The sequence below is a fragment of the Gymnodraco acuticeps genome, unplaced genomic scaffold (genome assembly GCF_902827175.1).
Source record: "Gymnodraco acuticeps unplaced genomic scaffold, fGymAcu1.1, whole genome shotgun sequence".
Lineage (NCBI taxonomy): Eukaryota > Metazoa > Chordata > Actinopteri > Perciformes > Bathydraconidae > Gymnodraco > Gymnodraco acuticeps.
Genome location: NW_022991959.1, coordinates 339,434 through 359,870, shown reverse-complemented (window position 1 = coordinate 359,870; position 20,437 = coordinate 339,434). Strand labels below are relative to the sequence as shown.

Sequence of the window (20,437 nt, the reverse complement as noted above, 5' to 3'; positions counted from 1 at the left end):
AAAAGAAGAAGAAATCTAGATAATATAATAATAATTAAACAAGTGAGTGCCTGTTTTTCCTGGCCAAGGACAGGTTCCTTGAACACAACACGAGCGTAACGTGTCTTCACGTGGTATATGTCTGAAAGGAGTGTAGACTAGAGCAGGGGTTCCCAACCCCCGCTCTAGGCAGGTGTTACTGCCGGGCTGCGAAATAGCTGTGAGTTTATCTTAATATTTGCAGAATTATAAATATATAAAAATATTTTATCATAATATTTTTTTTAAAAAGTGTTTAATTTTTGCACCTATCCCAGTCATATTATTTCATCCAGTAGCCTAGTTCATCTTTCACCAGAAAACCGTTGAAAATGGCTTTTATGATGTTCCGAGGGATTCGGCGGCTCAGCCTGGTCTCAGCCTCTCGTGCGCACGAGAAAGTTACCGGTGCGCCAAGTTGGAAGAGGAGCGCACAGCAGACAACCGTTTGATTGCAGACTGTTATGTTTATGTGGGGAAATGCAAATACATTATTTGAGATATATTTCAAACTCAGACTTCATTTTAAGAACATGTCGGCCAGGGGTGTAGAGCTATTTGTTTAAGCACCGGATTGGCAAAACAGGAGAGTCTGTAAACCAGTCTGCTTTGATCTATCACGGTATCTGCTGCCACAGCTGTTTTATAGAAGGAAAACCTCCTTCACTTCATGAAATGGCTGCAGCATCAGGAGGCAGCGGGACGTATACTCCGCCTCTGAGAAGTGCAGCACCAGCGCGCCGAGAGCGGTGCCTTTTTACGCACCGCCTTCGCTGTGTTTACCTTCATCAGAACAGCGAGTGACTGCAGGCTGCTACGTGTTAACCACACACATCTCTACACACATCTACACACATCAAACTGCCCGATTACTCCCCCTTTTATTAGTTTTATGAAGGAGATGTCCAGTCCCCAAGGCGCATGATGTGTGTGTGTGTGTATGTACTCAGCTCAGCTCTGTGTGTTCGGTGTGTTTGTGTCTGTCCGACACCGGCATTTGTTTTCAAATGACCATGAACAGTAATTTACACAAATCTGGCTAACTCCATAGGTATATGCGGGTGTTCCCATAAGAAGTTAGTTTCATCTTAATCTCGATGTATTGCTAAATGCTGTCGGAGTGCACACACACACACACACACACACACACACACACACACACACACACACACACACACACACACACACACACACACACACACACACACACACACACACACACACACACACACACAACAGTTAATTGTAGCATTATAGCACAGGCCTTTGTCAGATGGTATATTACGCTCTTTTTTCACCATACCTGTGTTTGCATCACTGTAGTTTACAGCATCAATGTGGGTAAATGAGCCGTCGTTTCTGTGTGGCGTCCCTCAGGTTCATGAAGACCCCCGATGAGATCATGAACGGACAGACGGAGCGGCTGGAGCACCTGGAGTCAGACACAGACGAACAAATCTACATCAAAGAGGAGTGCTGAGGAACTCTGGGAAATGGAGTTTATGAACTTATTACTACTACAGCCGCTGATGCCTTTCAGAAGCAGCGTGAACAATCGCCGCTGAACCTGCAGCGCGTGGACGCTCGCTCTATCAGTCACACTCAGAAAGACTCAACTGTTTCTCTTCATTGCCTTAGGAGAATATTTTCCAGAGTTAATAAATAAAAGGGCATCATGTGTTGTGATTTCCTGATGGATAGAGCTGAGAGACTTTCTACGTGTTCCCCTTTATTTCCAAATGAACTGCAAAAGCCAATCACTCTGAGCTTCTGTCACTTTGATGATTTTAATGTCTCCTCACCTGCATTATAAAGGAATTGTTGCTGTTTGTAAAAAGACAATTGGGTGTGTGCGTGTGTGACAGGAATGTTTTCACAATGGAATAAACATTTTTGATTAAACTATGTTCTCTTAGAGTGGAGTATGTTTAAATGTTACTGAAGGTTAATGACCACCCTTTTCCAGTGTGTCCTGTTCCTCTTCAGGAAGGTGTCAGGAACAGGCTGGTGTAAAACCGGAAGTGTCCACAGGGAGGCAGTACTGCACTGTCAGTGAGAGGAGTCTGCTGTCATCATCATGCTGCTGCTCTAAACACTGGAAGATGTAAACAAGTCATTTTGGGAATGACTTGCTTCAGGTAGAATTGCTCATCCTATGTCAAATGATCACTTAATTGCAATTTCAGATACATAATTCACTGATTGTATCCCAGCAGCTGGACTTTAATACAACATGTTGCTGTACCACTTCCTGAATGAGGGAGTGTGTCTCTGGTATTATTGTGTTTTGTGATTTATTAATTTGTTCTTAAAACAGAGCCTTAAAGTCTTATGATTATGTAGTTTGTGAACACCATACCATCACTCGTTTTTTTGTATTCTCGTTATCATATCAAATGTCATTATGATTGATCTTCATTCATTTGCAGGGGATAACGGAAACAACGCCAACTTGTGTCAGTGTCAGTCCTTGTGAAAACATGTTATACCCTAACTCACATGAGTCATTGACAGTAATCAGATTACTTTAAGGCGGGAGCGACTGCGTAGCGGCGCTGCGATCCAGAGTCTCATAAAGTTAGCGCGCGAGACTTGGAGCGGGCAGACGGAGCGAGGCGGCGGAGCGCGCGCTGTACAGAGAGGAGCGTCTCTGAGACATTATTATTTCATCTCCGGCTGACCACACACTGAAGCTGAGGTACAGAGAGTCAGCAGCTGTTGGGGGACACACCGGTAGACAGGCGCGAGGTGTGGATGCACGAGACCCGCGGACATGTCCACGCTGTTTCTCGTGTCTGATTCTGACAGAGCCCTTTGATTTCCTCCTCAAAGAAAGAGGCACCACTCCCGAATTTTCCCACAAATCCAGGACCAAATGTCTCCCGGACCTTCCCGTGGATTGTAGCAGCCCCCCCGATGCTGTGAGAGGCGTTCAGGTGCGGGACGGGAGTGGGACAATTACAGGTAAGAGACATGCACGCGACCCCGGCGCGAGGGTATTCTCTGTTAGGAGTTCCTGAAAGAAACTCATTCCTTGCACGTGCTTTATTTCGCAGCGCATCAGTCTCCATCTGGAGGGTAACACCTGACAATTAGAGCAGATGTCCCTCCGTCACTCACATTCACCTGGTGAAGCACGCATATATTTTTCATTTTTGTTGTAACGGATTGTTATTAAAACAGTTGAACTTATTACATATAAATGCACTCTCTCCCACTGACAGACAGCTGCAGTCTCAGGTGATTTCAGACTTTACTTGATATCATGATTTATAAATGTGCTAAGCTTCCCCTCTTAGAAACATCACCATCCATCATCCTGTGTGACACCAACAGTATTTTAGTTCACTTAAGTTAAGTACAGTTTTTCAGTAAGACAACCAGTTACATGGACTTTATTTCACCAACAATGAAGTCCTCCGACTGTTTTAATGAAGTCCTTGGACGCTAGATAAACACCCACTGGTGTTTTGGATTCAAATATCTCTCTTTTGATTCAACTCAGCAGAAGTACAGTGAGTAGCAGACTGCTGTCAGGAAGTGTTCTCCGCTAATATTCAGGGAGGATTTGACCTCTGAGGATGAACTCTGAGGCCTCTTCTTCGTCACATTAGCTTCCTCCTCTTTCCCCTGCCACGCGGTGGTTCAACTCAAACATTTTGAGAGGAGTTTTTTGCATTTTGAGAATAAAGTTAAAATGTTTACAACAGAGGTCAACGTGTATACGTTATAATAGTGATAATAGTTTTATTTATTTCCAACATATCTATATTTCAAATGTATTCTCTTAAGGCCAAAAAAACAAGAGATGTAAAAAGATAACAACTTCCCCCTCTGATTTATTTCCCCCCTTATGTCTGGCCACAATCGTCTTCCATAGTTTTGCTTTTAAGATTAGCTAAAAATGTTACAAAGACTTTCATTATTTTCCCATTATACAGAAAATAAGAAGATATTTAGTTCCTATTCATGTTGACATCATGACCGTGACTCAGGTTTTACTTATAATGAATAATTGTACATTTGTACTGGTTGTGTGTGTGTGTGTGTGTGTGTGTGTGTGTGTGTGTGTGTGTGTGTGTGTGTGTGTGTGTGTGTGTGTGTGTGTGTGTGTGTGTGTGTGTGTGTGTGTTTAGATGTGACGGGTGTCTAGTGATTGTGTGTTCCTGCCCGCTGCAGATGAAATTGAACTTGATACTGGCATAAATCATGTGTCCTCATTTTAAGATATGTGTGTTGCATGGTCTTGTTTAATAAAGACTAGAAAGATACAACAAAAAGAATCACTTACACAGAGAGCGGTGGCCCCTCAGTTAGACAAATCAAATAGTTTAGATCTCGTTTTCATTTGTATATGATATCCTGTGTGTCCTCTCATGAGCCCTCCGACATATCTTGTGAACCTTTAGAGAAGTGATTCTCAAATGGGGGTACGCGGACCCCTGGGGGTACGTTGGGGTACTGCAGGGGGTACGTGAGATTAAAAAAAAAAAAAGGTTAATTAAAAAAATAATCTTAGTAAAATAAGTTAAATAGAAAACACAATTTTATATAAAACATTCCTAGAACCACCAAGGGGTCCTCATATAAATCAAATGTGTGTATTGTATTTTATAGTTTTTCACAACAATAAAATATTACTTAAATTGAAAAACTCCTTGGAAAAATCTGTTTTATAAAAGTGTTATGTTATTTTTTTTCATGCATAAAGTGAAAATATCCTTAGTTTGTTGTAATGCATACCACGAAGGAGTTAATAAATTAAACACTGAGGGAACATCACTATATTGTAATTATTTATATAGGCTTTTTCGATCAAAAATGTTCGGGATCGGTCAGACCCGCTCAGAGACCCAGGTCGTCGCACGCATCTCTGCTTGTCTAGCTGACATCTCTCAGTGGATGTCTGCTCATCACCTCAAACTCAACCTTGACAAGACTGAGCTGCTCTTCCTTCCGGGAAAATATTGTCCCACTCTTGACCTAACAATCAACATCGGCACCTCTGTTGTTTCCCCGACTCAGACTGCAAGGAATCTGGGTGTGACCCTAGATAACAACCTGTCCTTCACTGCAAACATCGCTGCTACAACCTGCTGCTGCAGATACACGCTTTACAACGTCCCCAGCTGACACAGAAAGCGACGCAGGTTCTGGTCCAGGCTCTCGTCATCTCACGCCTAGACTACTGCAACTCCCTCCTGGCTGGTCTACCTGCATGTGCCATCCGACCTCTGCAGCTCATCCAGAATGCAGCGGCTCGTCTGGTCTTCAACCTTCCTAAATTCTCCCACACCACTCCGCTCCTCCGCTCCCTTCACTGGCTTCCGGTAACTGCTAGAATCCACTTCAAGACACTGGTACTTGCTTACCATGCTGCGAATGGATCTGGCCCTTCGTACATCCAGAACATGGTTAAACCGTACACCCCAGCGCGTGCACTACGCTCTGCATCAGCCAAACGACTCGCTGCGCCCTCGCTGCGAGGGGGACCCAAGTTCCCATCGGCAAAAACACGTGGGTTTGCTATCCTGGCTCCAAGATGGTGGAATGAGCTCCCCATTGACATCAGGATGGCAGATAGCTTGCACATCTTCCGGCGCAGACTGAAAACTCATCTCTTTCGACTCCACTTCGAGCGTTAGAACTATTAACGAAGCACTTATATACTAATAAAGGACTGGCTTACCTAAAGCCAGTTGAGTAGCACTTGAAATGTTTGGCTCTATGAAACCTGATGTACTTATATGATTTTGTTTTCTTCAAGGTTGTGTCTTCCTGGTCGAATGTCGAAAGGTCAAAAACTAAAGAGGGGCTTCAAAATCCGGCAGATCAGGTGTTGGTGCTGCCGGATTTTGAACCTCCTCTTTAGTTTTTCACCTGCAGGGCCCAGAGTGAAATGCTTTTGTGAGCACAAACTAGAGGGGAACAGCAAACAACAGTATGATTTTGGTGAGTCTGTGACTATCCTGGAGAAAGATATAGGGGGGGGGGGTTCCAAATCCGGCAGGAGAAATACCTGCTCTGAACATGTTATGTATAACAGTGCAGATCTTCCCTATTGACACCAGGATTAACCTAGTCTAAAATAAGGAACATTAATAGTGTGATAGAAAATGAAATGTAATGTAATAGAGGCACAGATATAAGATCAATAATACACTTTATTTTAGGGCACCTTTCAAAGCATTCAATGTCACCTTAAAATACAATTTAAAAAAAAAAATAGGAGTGGCATTACAATGCAAACATGTGTTGAGTAGGGATATATAACAATGATATTCAAAGGAGCAATTCAAGTGAGTGAAGCCAGTTTGAACACATTATCTTGTAGGCTTGATTGAAAATAACACAGTGTCTGACATGATCATGTGATATCATTACGGTTATATCATTGCTTACTATTCGTGGTTATCAGACACTTAAACAACAGAGAAGGTTTTAAGAAATAGGACTATACTGACAAATCACATATTATCCTGTCATTGTCTGTTCTGTAGGAAGGAGGAATATAACAGAGTGACTGCACTCAAAAACGTAAGTGTATTCCAATACGAAGATTGTGACAGATCTGAAAAGTGTCCTTAAAACGAGCCTCCTCGCAATTGTATGCACATTATTTATTCAGCCGTTTGCTGTTTAATCTGATATATCACTCAAAAGAGAGAAAAAAGCTTAGAAAACGGCGAAAGCTCAATACAGGCGATAACGTCACTTTTGCGCGTCCCCGCGAACAGGGCTTCAATCCACGGCAGGGCTTCAACCTACGGCATAACACCGGCTGTCTGGCCAGCAGCGACGGATCAGCCAATGTCACCTTTTCTCCCAAGGGTCACATGACCTCGGCGCCTCGCTCGCCGGCTGCCTCGCATTGATCTGCAGTGATGTCCTGAGGCATTTTGTTTGTGTAGCATAGCAGCAGGTACACAGATCTATTTAATAGACATGCTGCGCATAATCTAATGTTAATTAAAATGTGAATGCTAGAAATGAAGTTCAAACCTACAAAATACTCTGTACGGCCCTAATTCAACAGAATCTGAATCTATGAAAGTCACACACACATCCATCACACACACTCCACCAATAGAAACAAATATATAGATAGAATGGGAGGGATGAAACCCTCTTCAATGGTCACACATGCAGAGCACACAGCACACACAGTGACATGTGTTCTCTGCTTCTAACTCATCCTAGTACCAGGAGCAATGGGAGTGGGGGGGGGGGGGGGTGTCCGGTGCCTTGCTCAAGGGCACCACGGCAGAGCCAAGGAGGTGAACTAGGACCTCTCCAAGTAGCAGTCCACGATAATACAGGTCTGGTCGGGGACTTGAACCGGCGACCCTACGGCTCACAGTCCAAGCCCCTACTGACTGAGCCACTGCTCTACATTGGCATTTAACACAAACTGATGTTGGACCAACAGAGTGGTTCACTCCAACATGTTCTTAATTCCCCAGATTCCATACCATTCCCAAAGGATAACCCAGGCTCACATATATGTAATACTTCTTTCACCAATGAGAGGAAACGTTGCTCTAAACATTTGACATGGAGTTCTGCTTTCTTAGCAGATGCTTTGGAGGTCTACATGTCTTGCTGTCTCAGAATCCTCCTCTGCAGGGACACCCCAGTCTGTGTAGTGCGTGATCACGCTGTACTGCACCCTCATCCACACTTCAGTCAGCTGAGATACTGTTTGAATGCAGATGGAAGGAAAGGAGAAGAGAGAACAGGAGAGAAACTGCACTGAAAAAAATCATTAATACAAGTTGAAAAAAAAACGAGGTTCAACTTTTCAACTAACATTATACAGTTATGTGAAATCTGTTAACATACATTAACACAATTCAGTGTGGATAAAACATTGAGAGGGATTACCCCCGCCCCCCATGTTATCTCTCCTGCAGCTTCTTCCTGTGTGGCCATGCGCCGTCACGGAGGATAAGTCCAGTCCCCAAAAGCCGCCGAACACACCAACACACACTTCGCAGAAACATCTCTCGTCCCTCTCCCCCCACCACCCCTCCTCTCACACCCATCCCCTCCCCTCCATCTCATTTCGATGGCTGCCGGTTTGTGCAGAGCTGTGGGCCGTCAGTTCTTTCATGATGTGAGCCAAACCCATCTGGGACTCAATATCCTGTTTACCAGCTCTCAGCACTCTGAGAACCACAACAGAACTGAGCCCGGCAAAGTTCACAAGTCATTACAGTTTGTTCAGGTCGCGCCAAGGTCGCAGGGTTCTCCGTTACTGCGTCTTCGCACAGCACACCGTGCCTCTCACACACACGCATCATGATGTCATGTCATGCTTTGTCAGGACAACCCTCAGAAACCAGGAGTGAAAAACAGGATTCAAACACAATAGTTATGACCTAGTTCATTTAGGAAATCATAGATAAGATATGCTTTATGATCCCACATTTTGGTAAAATGTAAGAATATTTAAAAAATAAAGAAACATAACATATAAGCATCTCAGAATATACATATAAAGTCAATGTGTGGCAGAATATTTAGTTGGCTGTTCTGTGAGTATCTCTGGCACCACCTGGGCAGAGAGGCCCAGCTCATCACAGACTGACGCCATGCACACGGTATCTGTTAGACCTTTTGAGATCACATTGGAACATGGTCAACACAACGTAACATTACATCTGTGACACAAGTGTAACAACTCGGTTAGTTAGAGGAAAACCGCAGGGTTAGGAATGTGATGTAGTATGTCATTGATTTTACCTACAGAGGCAATTTGGAGGTATTGACCTTGCCCAATGACTTTTAGACATGTTGGCTGCAGGGGGAGGGATCAAACCACTGACCTTCTGATTGGTAGATCAGGAATCAACCCCTGAGCTATAGCGGCTTTCTTACACTAGTATAGGTTTACGATAAGATCTGGACTAGTTTAAAACAGTATGTTATTAATGAATGAATGAATTATTATTCCCAGATAGGGATGCAAAATAAGGAGCTTACAAACCTTACGTCTGTTAAGTAGCTAATGTATGTAAATGAATACATGTCACATTGCACACAATAAGTTGGGTTCCGCGGGACACATACTGTGGACCTAAGAGAGTCCTGGTTCTGTTTGAACCCTGACCTCCTCCCGGTGCAGACCTGCTGTTCTTCACTCTACATCCTCCGATCCTTACTTGACCCCCGTCAGTAGAGGCTGACTAAGGCTGCTCGCGGTCTCACTGACACACTGACACAGGGAGCGTAGACGTTCAGAGGGCCGCTCACCATGCTGCTGTATTCTGGATGAGTGGTGGTTCAGAATCCCCTTATTTGTCCGGCAACGGGACATTTACATTATTACAACAGCAGAAAATATAGTGCAGATCAAATATAAAACATACCTTAGTAGCACACGTAATTGATAATAAAAAACTCAATACAAAACCAAATAGCAGATGCTATAGTACACCATGGTAAAAAAGTAGCAGTATGTATATACAGTGATTCCCGCAGAAATGAAATATACTTTGGGGGAACGACTCGGGGTGGGGTGGGTGGGGGTGCGTGAAAAAAAATCTCCTCAGAAATCTCTCAAACATTTAGGAGCGGGGCTAGTCCTGGTGGGCTACCCAGGCTGAGTGACAAGGTGGCATCCAGGAAACTGAAATGTGCAGGTCACTGCCATCGACACCAGGAACTTCCAGCTGGCAAGTTAGTACTCTGGGAGCCAACACACGGGCACCGACCAAGAGGGCGCCCCACGCCAACATACGTGGAGGTGCTGAGGAAGGATGTGGGGGTGGAAAGCTCCACAGAGCTGGCCGGGTGTATGGAGGACCGTGAGGATTGGCGAACCCGTTGGCAAACTTGTCTAAGGACGACCTAGTAGTAGTAGTCCTTGATTGGCTCAAATTCACACCTTTTTAGGGGCGGGGCAAGTGATGTTGTCCCGGGGATGCTTAGGAGTTGATAAAGGAGATAATCCCACTGACGTCATCATTTGATTCCAAAAGTGGGTCTGGACTCGCGCCCATAGAGGCTGTTTACCAGTATAATGGCTCCCCCCAAAGTATAATTTATGGGTGGCTCCCCCCAAAGTATAATTTATGGTTTTTTAAGTTTTTTTTACTCACTGAGCACTCATTGCCACCAATGCAAATGCAAATGAGTGCTCACTGAGTTAAAAAAAAACAAAAAACACACAAATTATACTTTGGGGGGAGCCATTATACTTTGGGGGCACCCCAAAGTATTAACATGCTGTGGGAATCACTGATATATGTTTAAAGTGACTATGCATATCAAATGAAAGAGGTAGTGTTGTAGTGTGAGGTGCAGGTGATAAAACATCGCAAGGAGAGAGGGTTTTCTTTAAATAGAAAAACAGGCAATTTATTTCTTAGCCTTCCACAAAAACATTATTTTACAGAAACATAAACTGCTTTCTCAACTTCATGCCTGGGGCTGCGTTCACCAGCAAGGGGTGTGCCGCTGACAATTGAGCAGCCCAGACCAAGCAAGGAGGCAGAACGTCCAAAATACAACCCGGTGTGGGCATTTATTACTCACAAACCTATGACCCAGCCTCAATCTGCTGTTCACGTGAGCACAGTCACCACAAGGATCTCACACACTACCCAGCCTCCTAACAGACAGGGAAACAGAGCCTAAACACACACACACCCTAATCAACCAATTAGACACAGGTGAGGGGGGAGGAGACAGCACAGGGCACCAGGCATAATCAGGAGCAACAGAAACAACGGGAGGGGGAACACTTTTCAAAATAAAAAACATGTGCAATATACAAAGCCCGAAGCCGTCAGTCAACAGTGACGAAGTATGTAACAAATCAGCAAACAGGAAGTGAAGGCTGCAGGGGGGATTGGTCTTATTGTAACATTGAAGCAAGTTATTCCTATACACTACAGTATTTCATGAGTGAGTACAGTATGATCAGATCATATGCACCTGTCAGCCCGTCAGGAATCAGATGTGGGAACAGGCTCTGATGCACACATAGGAATGACTTCACAGAGAATCATTCTGGTTCATTTGACATGGAGGTATAATATAAATATATTACGTTCTATCTGTGCTCGGCTGCTTTCATATAACAGCGTGTGATCACAGAACAGTGTCCTTTCTTTATTCATGTTGAGGGTTAAATATGAATCCATGGTGTATGTTGGTTTTGTGGGAAACAGAAAGATTGTGTTGTGTGTGTGTTTCCTTCTGGCAGAGTTTCAGCCACACACACACACACACACACACATACACACACACACACACACACACACAACACACACACACACACACACACACACACACACACACACACACACACACACACACACACAGTGAGCTGCACGCCTGGTTTGGCTCACTCTGCCCCCCCGGCTATTTGACCCGGGGGCTGTAACCTAAAGACCTGATACTGGCAGCCTGTGGCTTTCAATCTGACCACTCTCCCCCACTTATGTGGCAAATAAGCTCTTTTAATTGCTTACACACAGAGCCCTATCAGGCCATGTCGTGAGCGTGGAGATAAGGGTTACACACACTCAGGCATTAGTAACAGGATGAGAGCACCGCAGAAAAACAGAGCTGCGGGCTCCCAGGAGGACCAGGAGTCAGGAAATAGCTGTGGCCATCCTATTAATTTCAAGCCGTCCCTGCAGCTCTGGGATCAGCCAGGCAGTTGCTCCCCAAATCCAAGCTCATTGGAGTTATCTCCTTAAAATGCTACTGTGCAGTGTACTGTGGTTCTCAATGAGCAGACTGGGAGTGTGTGCAATCACACAGGTTGTTGTGCAAAGCTTAATTTCCATGCAGATACAAATAAAACTGTGAAGCATTCAGAATCCTTATGCTGTCCTTTCCGTGCTAACAATGACAACTGACAGATGTACACAGCAAGGACACACTAAATCACAAATTAGACAACAGGTGATTTAGAACGGAATGTGTATGGATTAAGTCATTCAGGCTTTTTCCAGACTCTGGCGACCTTCCTTTCCAAAGAGATGTGGGCTGTTGGAGGTTCACTGTGTATTGTTTTGACCCATGTGGCCCGCATGAAGAGCCAGTCAACACAGCGGCTGGTAAATGTCAGCTACAGTAGCTTCTAATGAGAGTGCAGAGAGGAGAGGCTGACACCAGCAGAGGCTGAGGCGTTCATTTACATTCTGCCAGGCGACAGCTGGATATATGAGGGAGAGAAGGAAACAGATTGGGGGGGGGGGGGGGCTGGAGAAAACTTGTTAGTATTGCAAACAATTCTCAGAAGCAGAAATGATGTCATTGGTTAAGTTGAACCTCAGAGGGTGGAGCCTTTTTTCACAGCACAATTCAATATTTTTATATTAAAAATACAATATCTTTGCAAAGAAAAATAATGTTTACCTCAGCACTCAGTAATTTAGGGTATTTCAGCTGCTTGTTTAGTTTTTCATTCACAATTTGGTTTGGTTCAGTCTCACGGGTCTCATCACAGACAATGTTAGCAACAAGCTAATTAGCATGATGGAGCATTGAGCAGCTAAAGAGCTAGACATTTCCCAAAGAGGGGTTGGTGCATGGAAAAAAGTGAGATGTTGACTTTATTTAGGCCGGCCCTTTCAGCTCAGCTGTCTGGGTAACGTTTGCTTGGTTGGTGACATTTCATCTACATGAGTAGCATAATTATCTACAAATCATGATAAAATAAGTCAGCTGCCAGTCTCGCAGTCTGACAGAGAAATACATTTCTGATGGGATGTAGCAGTGGAGGCCGTGATGAATATATATTTCTCCCGTCCTTGCCTCTGCAGCTCCTTATCAGCTACTTCACACTAGCTGGAGAGAAACAGAGGTGATGCACTCACAGTATGGATTGAGAGGGCAGTAACGTGGCAGAATGAGTACCAGCGAGCCTCCAGGACCCTCTGCGCTGCCCTCTCAGGACTTGGTTCTGCTGATTGGTTGATGCCAGATGCTCCTGGTGCTTCATGGGATGGCTACCTCTCTGTTACAGTAGCCGGGAAGATTCAACTTCCGGTTATTCCTTTCACAGAACAGCCGTCAGCGAGAGTTAGTCTCATGGGTTTTATAGAGATTTAGGGGAATATGTGAAGTTGTAGGATAAGCATTACTAAGCTTTAGAGGTGTTGCAGTACGGTGTTGTTGTCTTTGGAGTGAGTCGGGTTAGCTGTAATCTGTTTCCAGTCTTTGTGCTAAGCTACCTGTTAGTGGAAGAGGTTTATTCATCAAACATTTTCCGACATTTTGATAGATGCCAAAATAATCTGCAGGCTATCCGCCTGTTTGAGACGAGAGTACTGAGAGCGATCTATCATTACTTTACGTCATTGACAGCGTGTTGACAAGCTTCAGACTGTAGGCCTTCAGACTTTAGATCAAATCAAACCCCCCCAGGTAATGGATAACAAGTAACACATCATGTGATTGATAAAAACACCAACAGAAGTCAATAAACACAGGACTGAGTACAACAAGGATTCAACTCAATTAAAAGACAAATGAAAAAGCACATCTTCTCTGCTGTCATCCACACACTCCCGAATCCGCAACATTTACAACGGCAACCGAACCACGTTACAGCTGAAGGTGGGAGACCTTGAATCACAGTACTAAGACTGCATGTTAATAGTGACTTAAAGCACTTCTTTGATGATCCCATTTCCAGAGTTAGGAAGTCATTCTTCAGATTGTTCAAGAGATTCAAGTTGTACTGTGGAAACAACATGGAACAAAACACGTGTTGACATTTATGTATCAGAGAAACAACATTTGTACGCACACATACTGAAACTAGAGGATTCCGCTGTCTGTGTGAAAACTTTTAGCAAAGGACATGGACATGTGAGACATTAATATGAACAACTTCTTCTTATCATTTGATGACTCCATGAGTGCAGCATGTGGCCTGTAGAGCTGAGGTCATTAACATCATTTAGAGCTTTTAAAACAATATAAACTGCAGGGTTCTTACGGTCATTAAAAACCTGGAAAAGTCATGGAAATTGAAAATGCTAATTCCAGGCCCTGGAAAAGTTATGGAAAATAATATTTTCCCCAAAGTTTTGGAAAAGTCATGGAAATGTAACTAAAGTTGCATCAAATATAATTTATATTTTATCTAATCGCCGAAATAGTAATACTATAATGATAATAAATACTGTATCGTATAGTAATGAAACATAAAATGGCATCTAACTGACAAGGTGTTTTGCTGGTGAGAGATTTGAGTGGCTTTAGCGTGTAGAAGCTAGTAAGCCTACTATTGGATTTGTTTTAGATAGGCACAACATGTTTCAGACCTTAATTTTTTTGGTCATGGAAAATTAGGTAAAGGTCATGGAGAGGTCATTGAAAATCATTGGTGAAAAAGTGTATGAACCCTGAAACTGTTAGAGAGAATTAGGTCGGACAGCACTTTCAATCCTGCATGTACAGTCACGTAGAATCGATGTTTCTATGTCATAACTCTTAGTGTTATTTTGATGTAGCAAACTCTAAGGAGTGATTCTGTAAAGAGGCCGTCTGGACATCACTGAATCCAGTCCGGCCATGAAAATCATCTCTCCATGGCCAATATGCACAAACTAATTATGAAAATGTATGTTTCTTAAGTTGCCTGTTGAGGCACAATGTCAGTTTTCAGTGCTGTCCCTGGGGAAGGTTATTACTCTTCTGCTTCATTTCATGTGAAAAGTGACGGCCACTGTTTCTCTCCACACCCTTATCACTAAGCTTGTTCTGTATATGAATTATTAGAAAAGGAAAACACATGAATTGAAATGCAATTAAGTAGGTCCAATCATCATTTAATAAAACTAAAATGAAAAACTAAAGACAAATCTAACGCTGCCCCTGGTTGGCAGTACTTTCATATTCAGCTCACAGATAGAGTGTTGTAGTCTCACTAAACTGTTTTTATTCAGTCTCATCAATGGGGCGAAGCCTGCGAGCGAGTTCAGGCAGTCAACTCGAGCTGCATTCATACATAACGCCCCTTGCCACTCTACAACCAACCAAACAGAGTCTCCTTAATGTGCCGCTCTATTTAACCTGCCAGATCTCTCTCTATTGCTGCAGCTATACTCCACGTCGCTGCTGCTTGCTGCCCCACCACCACCCCAGCTTCCACCTGTAGGCTCGGGGGGTTAGTTATTTAATCATCACTCATCGTGCTATGTATATCTGTGGAGTGATGAGGCCCGAACCTAGACGCCAAACTCAACTATATGCTGCTTCTAATAAACATATTAACCTGTTCTACACCGCCCCCCCCCGATACCGGGGGGAAAAACGCGTCATCTGCAGGAAACAGCGTCTGAGGGCATCTTAATATTCAATAAACTATGAATGTTTTATATCCATGTAACGGGAAGAAACTCAGCTAACTGATCTTTTTTTTTTAACCCACAAAGCCAGCGCTAAGCCTATGAATTAGCCACGAGCGGAAACATGCTAACGCATTGCTGCACAGAAACTCATTACACCCATATTACTTATCGTAGCTGCACGTCCAACCGATCGATTCGCATCGTGAGATGACACAGAATCGATCGGTACATACAGCATCAATCCATGATAAGAACTCGCAAAGATATTAACAAGAAACATATGGCGCTAGGTAGCTAAAAACGCTAACATGGCTTACCTGTGTCGTAGTCTGGTCAAAAGTGGTCTTCAATGGCATTAAAACGATAACAACGCTGATGAAGTTAATCCATAGGTTAATCCAATGTGTCTGTGTTACTTTGAATGATTTCTGATAATCCATAAGCAATAAACCTGCTTTTCGGTTTCCAGATGTCAGAGCGAGAGATAGGTTCGCTCTCATGCAAAACTGTGGGCGCATAGCTCTCATTTCTCAATGGTAGTGTGTGTGTGCATGTGGAAATTCCCCTTAGATTCTATTGGCTCTAACGGTCAAAAAAAGATGTCAATCACCAAAATCGACCAATGGGTTCCAGAGAAACTGTAAAAACGCCCATTTCCACCCAAATCACCTCAGAGGTGGAGTTTATTTTGCTAGATCTCTCTAAAAAGGTCAAATGTCACTGTTTTTCACTATGTTCAATTTGAATTTTCTTTAAAATAAAAAACATCTATATTGATTCTGACTTTTCTACATCCAACTCACATGTTTATCATTACTTTGAGAAAAAAGATTATTAATTTAACCCTTTTAGAAGAGTAGTTATGGTAATTTGTTCTGGAAATGTCATTTTCGAGCCTGAGACCTGAAAACACGTGAGTTGTCTGACTGAACTGTCATCAATCTGTTTCAGAAACAGCAAGCAGATGTTTCTCTGCCTGCTGTTTCTCTGCTGCTGTTTATCAGAGTCATTTATCATGTCCCTATGTCTCTGGACAGGCTGTGGTGCTGTTCTGAATAATTGATATTCTCTTCTTCTTCTTCTTCTTCTTCTTCTTCTTCTTCTTCTTCTTCTCTGCCTGAGCGCATTGGTTCTCCTGATGAACTGGATGTTTTCCTTTTCATTCAGTCTGAAGGACACAGCGCAAATCAAATTCTCAAATTGTCAACTTTAATGAGTTTTAAAGTAGCACGGGAACCAATTACATCATCAAGCTCAAGGTGCTGACAGCTCATTACACAGAGAAGAAACACTCATGAGCAGAGGCTTCTCCTCAGACAGCACACCTGACTGAGGAGCATCATACTCGCACAGTATAGATGGTAAATACACCCGTCAGAGGAAACAGGAAGACCTTTGAGACCTAAAGATTCACTGCGTCAGCAAAAACTAATACTCCTAACTCTGAAACACACATTGCAGCAGCTGCGTGTGTGTATTAGTTTCAAAACCCTGTAATAAGAACACACTGCTATTCAAAGCTACACTGAAAAAAAAACTATTGTATGCACACCTCTATACCAGGCAGAACACGTAGTATTGTGTAGCTAATATACAATTAACCTCACAAGCATCTACTGTACAAGGAAAACATTATTGCTCATTGTTGTAGAAACCTGTGTTAATATGATGTAAATGTATGCAGTGTATTGATGTCTGGCATCCTTTTAACTGGACTCTGGTTCAGTGCCTTGCTCAAGGGCACCACTGCAGGGCAGGAGGTGAACTGGGACCAAGTACCAGTCCGCACTCCATATTTAGGTCTGTTCGGGGACTTGAACCAGCAACCCTACGGCTCCCAGTCCAAGCCCCTACTGACTGATCTCCTGTTATTCCCTTTGTCTCCAACTACTTCTTCATATTTATTAAAGCCCAAAATGCCACAAAAGGAAGTAGAATGGACAGACAGCCCAGACCTCCTTGCCCTACCTCGCAGTGTTCACAGAAGTGAAAAAATAATGAGTATATCCGTGCTTCTGATGTCAGGCTTCCTAGACAGAACCCAAGAGCAGACACTGGGACAATTAGATGGTTGAAAATGTAAGTGGATTTATTAAAACAATCGGCTGAGGTAAGTAGTGGTGATGGGGAAAATGGATCCGGGGAGGAGTGGGCTGGCAGGCTGGGGGAGTTCAAAGGGCTGGCAGATTCTCCTGGAGACAACAGAGAGTTGGTGTTATAAGGCAGGCAGGCAAAAAGCAACAGGCAAAAATGTACTTGTAACAGACTGGCACAAATGCTAGTTTCTAAGACCCCATTTACACGGGAACGTTTGCGTTTTCAACACTTTTCAAAAAAGTCTTCTGTTCACATGCATTCGATTCATTAACGGAGCGTCCACACAGCAGCGTGCATTGACGCTTGGCGGTGGGCGTGTCTGAAGCTTGGGGATTTTTTGCGAGCAACGCGACCAACAACCAATCACATGAATCTCCCGCCCCCGACATACAAAGCAATAGCAATGTTAAAACGAAGTAAACTGGATATAAAATCCCCAAACAGGCGAAACCTACCAGTTTCACCCACTGTCTCTGCCACCTCCCTCCATGCCTCGCTCCTCCGGTTTGTATCCCGGTAGATGAACATAGACTGATCATACAGCACCGGGTGATTCACTACCGCTATAATGAATTTTCCCTCCATTTTTTGTTTGGAATATGAGGAAAAGACCTGCGTAGTCTCTCCCAGCATACACGCGGTTTGATTGGCTAGCGCTTGTACTGGCAGATTTGCATAAACGGGATTTCATTGGCTGACGCCTCCGTCGAGGCGTCAAAAGTTGAACATTGCTCAACTTTTGAAGCGAGCAACGCCAGCAACGCTCCACGTCGCTTCCCAAAATGCAGTTCGGCTAAAAGTGACGTCACCCCATTCAAAGTGAATGGGCAGAAGCTTGTAAGCTTCAACGCATGCCGCTGTGTGGACGGGCCGTAACGTGTCAGTTCACACGAGACCGCTGGAAATGCTGGAAACGCTGTAGTATATGCCAGGCCTGTAAGTGGCGCTGCTGCCGCCACAAAATACACCAAAAGCAGCGAAGAAGACCCCGGACCATTGTTGCCATGGTTGCCCTTCTGTTTATTCCCCGCGGTGGACGGCGTGTTCTCCTGCTGTAAATCTCTCCGGTAGTCCACCAGCAGATGAAAAACACCCACCTCTCCGCCTCTTCCAAGGGACGAGGGGACCGTGCGGCAGAATTTCCGTTAAAAAATGTTTCCGCCGGTCAACATGTCCGTTAAAGTTGAAATCTTCCGGACAAAATTAGAAAAGTGCCGGTCAGAGGTCTTCTTTGTTATTTATTGAGCTTTATAACAAATTGATAACGACTCTGTATAATAATATAAGAATAATACACGGAGCCTCTCTTTTCCTCCCCCTCTTCTGACAGCCCAGCAGCTGATCTCTGAGCAGGAGACGTGGGGTCCTTCTCAGGTCGATTAAATGGAATCCTTGCGTCCCTCACTTGCGTTGTTTCCCTGCGTTTAGTCCCTCCCACCAGGGAAGCATGGAGAGACGCAAGGAAACCACGAGAAGCAGGGAAATGTGTTTTAAGAGCAATGGGACGTCCTTTCTTCCGGAGCGTCACGTGAAGCGACGTCCGTTTGTGATGACGCCGCACAGCTGATCGTCTGACAGCAGCTCTGTCCCCGTTATTTTCACAAATACCCCCGCCTCTGTTAGTACACATTTACTGACATAAACATTAGTATCATCTGTTGTAGATCCAAATACATGAAATAAAATAAGAACTCATTCTCAAAAAAGATAAACGCCATTCTTAAAATGTATAAACGAAAAAAGCGATCATGAAAATGTTTCCAATAAATGAATAAAACATTTTTTGACCACTTTGTTGTTCAGATATATCTCATATTTGTAACTAAATGATACATGAATTGAAACAAAACACAGTATAGACTGAGGAGTGGCTCCCGTGAGGTTCATGTGTTTTCTTCACTCCGCTGGGAAACTGCTCTCATGTCAAGAAGCATCAGATCAGTGGATGCACTGCATCGTCCAATCAGTGAGCGATACACAGTAAGGGGGCGGGGCGAGTATCTATGGATTTCATCGGAGGATGGTCTGGTGATTCCTCCATTATCGCTCCTCCATTATCGCTCCTCGATCCTCGGTCCTCGGTCCTCCGGCAGAAATAAGCGCCATGGGACGCTACTCAAGATGGCACAGACAAATCAACTTCCGGTGATACTGAGGAGCGAGGAGCGAGGAAATAAAAATAATCGACCTGAGAAGGACCCCTGGGGAGAGGGAGACGTGGGGAGAGGGAGGCGGGGCTATTTCATAGGCCTGTCACGATAATTAATTTTGTTGGACGATACATTTTCCCGGAAATTATTGCGATAAACGATAATATTGTCGGCACCGTAAGACCATTTTAGACCACTCAAACAGACCACTGGAAGCTGGAAGCGGGGCACACAATAAACTATGTATAGCAACGATCCGGCAGGGACAGCAGGCTTGAATACTGTAGCTGGCTTGATTGCAGGGCAGGTGGGTTGATTGCTGATTTGGTCCAGTTGAGTACAAGCAGGAGAGAAGACAGGAGGGGGGAGGGGGAAAACAGACCAAACCAAAAACACACCAAGCACCCGTCACTGAAAGCAGAAAGATAAAATAAAACACACTCATACCATGCATACATGAGTCAAGGAGGAGGACCCATGACATCTGATCCCTTCCAAAAGTTGGTTCTTCCTTGTCCCATGCGACACCCTTCCCCCAAGTTACAGAGAATACTGGCCAGTTTTTGTTGTTGTTACTAACAAACAAACCAACACATAACCTCCTTGTCAGAGGTACAAATGTACGGAAAGTGAGCGTATTGTTTGCTGTCTGAAGCGGATTAACAACCCTGTTAACTCTTCCCAATCTGCTATTCTATAATGCAGCACCACTCCATTGATTGGACCTTATGAGTGTGTATTGGCGTGCAGTTGAACCTGTGTGTAACCTCTGCTCTCCATGCTCCCTCATGCTGAGCACAGTCATTTACCCGTCCAAACAACACGTCCAGACTCTATAATGGGCTGTTAGCC

The 20,437-nt window shown here is 43.9% G+C and overlaps 2 protein-coding genes across 4 annotated transcripts in view; both read left to right on the top strand.

The window, feature by feature from the left end:
- The window catches only part of etv6 (ETS variant transcription factor 6), a 43,512-nt gene extending 41,592 nt beyond the window's left edge, over window positions 1-1,920 (top strand). For both annotated transcript variants that reach the window (XM_034200712.1, XM_034200711.1), the window contains exon 8: window positions 1,396-1,920. In XM_034200712.1, the coding sequence (XP_034056603.1) occupies window positions 1,396-1,498 (103 nt within the window). In that variant the 3' untranslated portion in view covers window positions 1,499-1,920. The remainder of the gene's footprint in view (window positions 1-1,395) is intronic.
- A 695-nt stretch (window positions 1,921-2,615) lies between these two features.
- Window positions 2,616-20,437, top strand: part of LOC117536011 (chemokine-like protein TAFA-2) — a 101,582-nt gene continuing 83,760 nt past the window's right edge. For both annotated transcript variants that reach the window (XM_034200716.1, XM_034200717.1), the window contains exon 1: window positions 2,616-2,982. The gene's annotated coding sequence lies outside the window, so the exon portion shown is untranslated. The remainder of the gene's footprint in view (window positions 2,983-20,437) is intronic.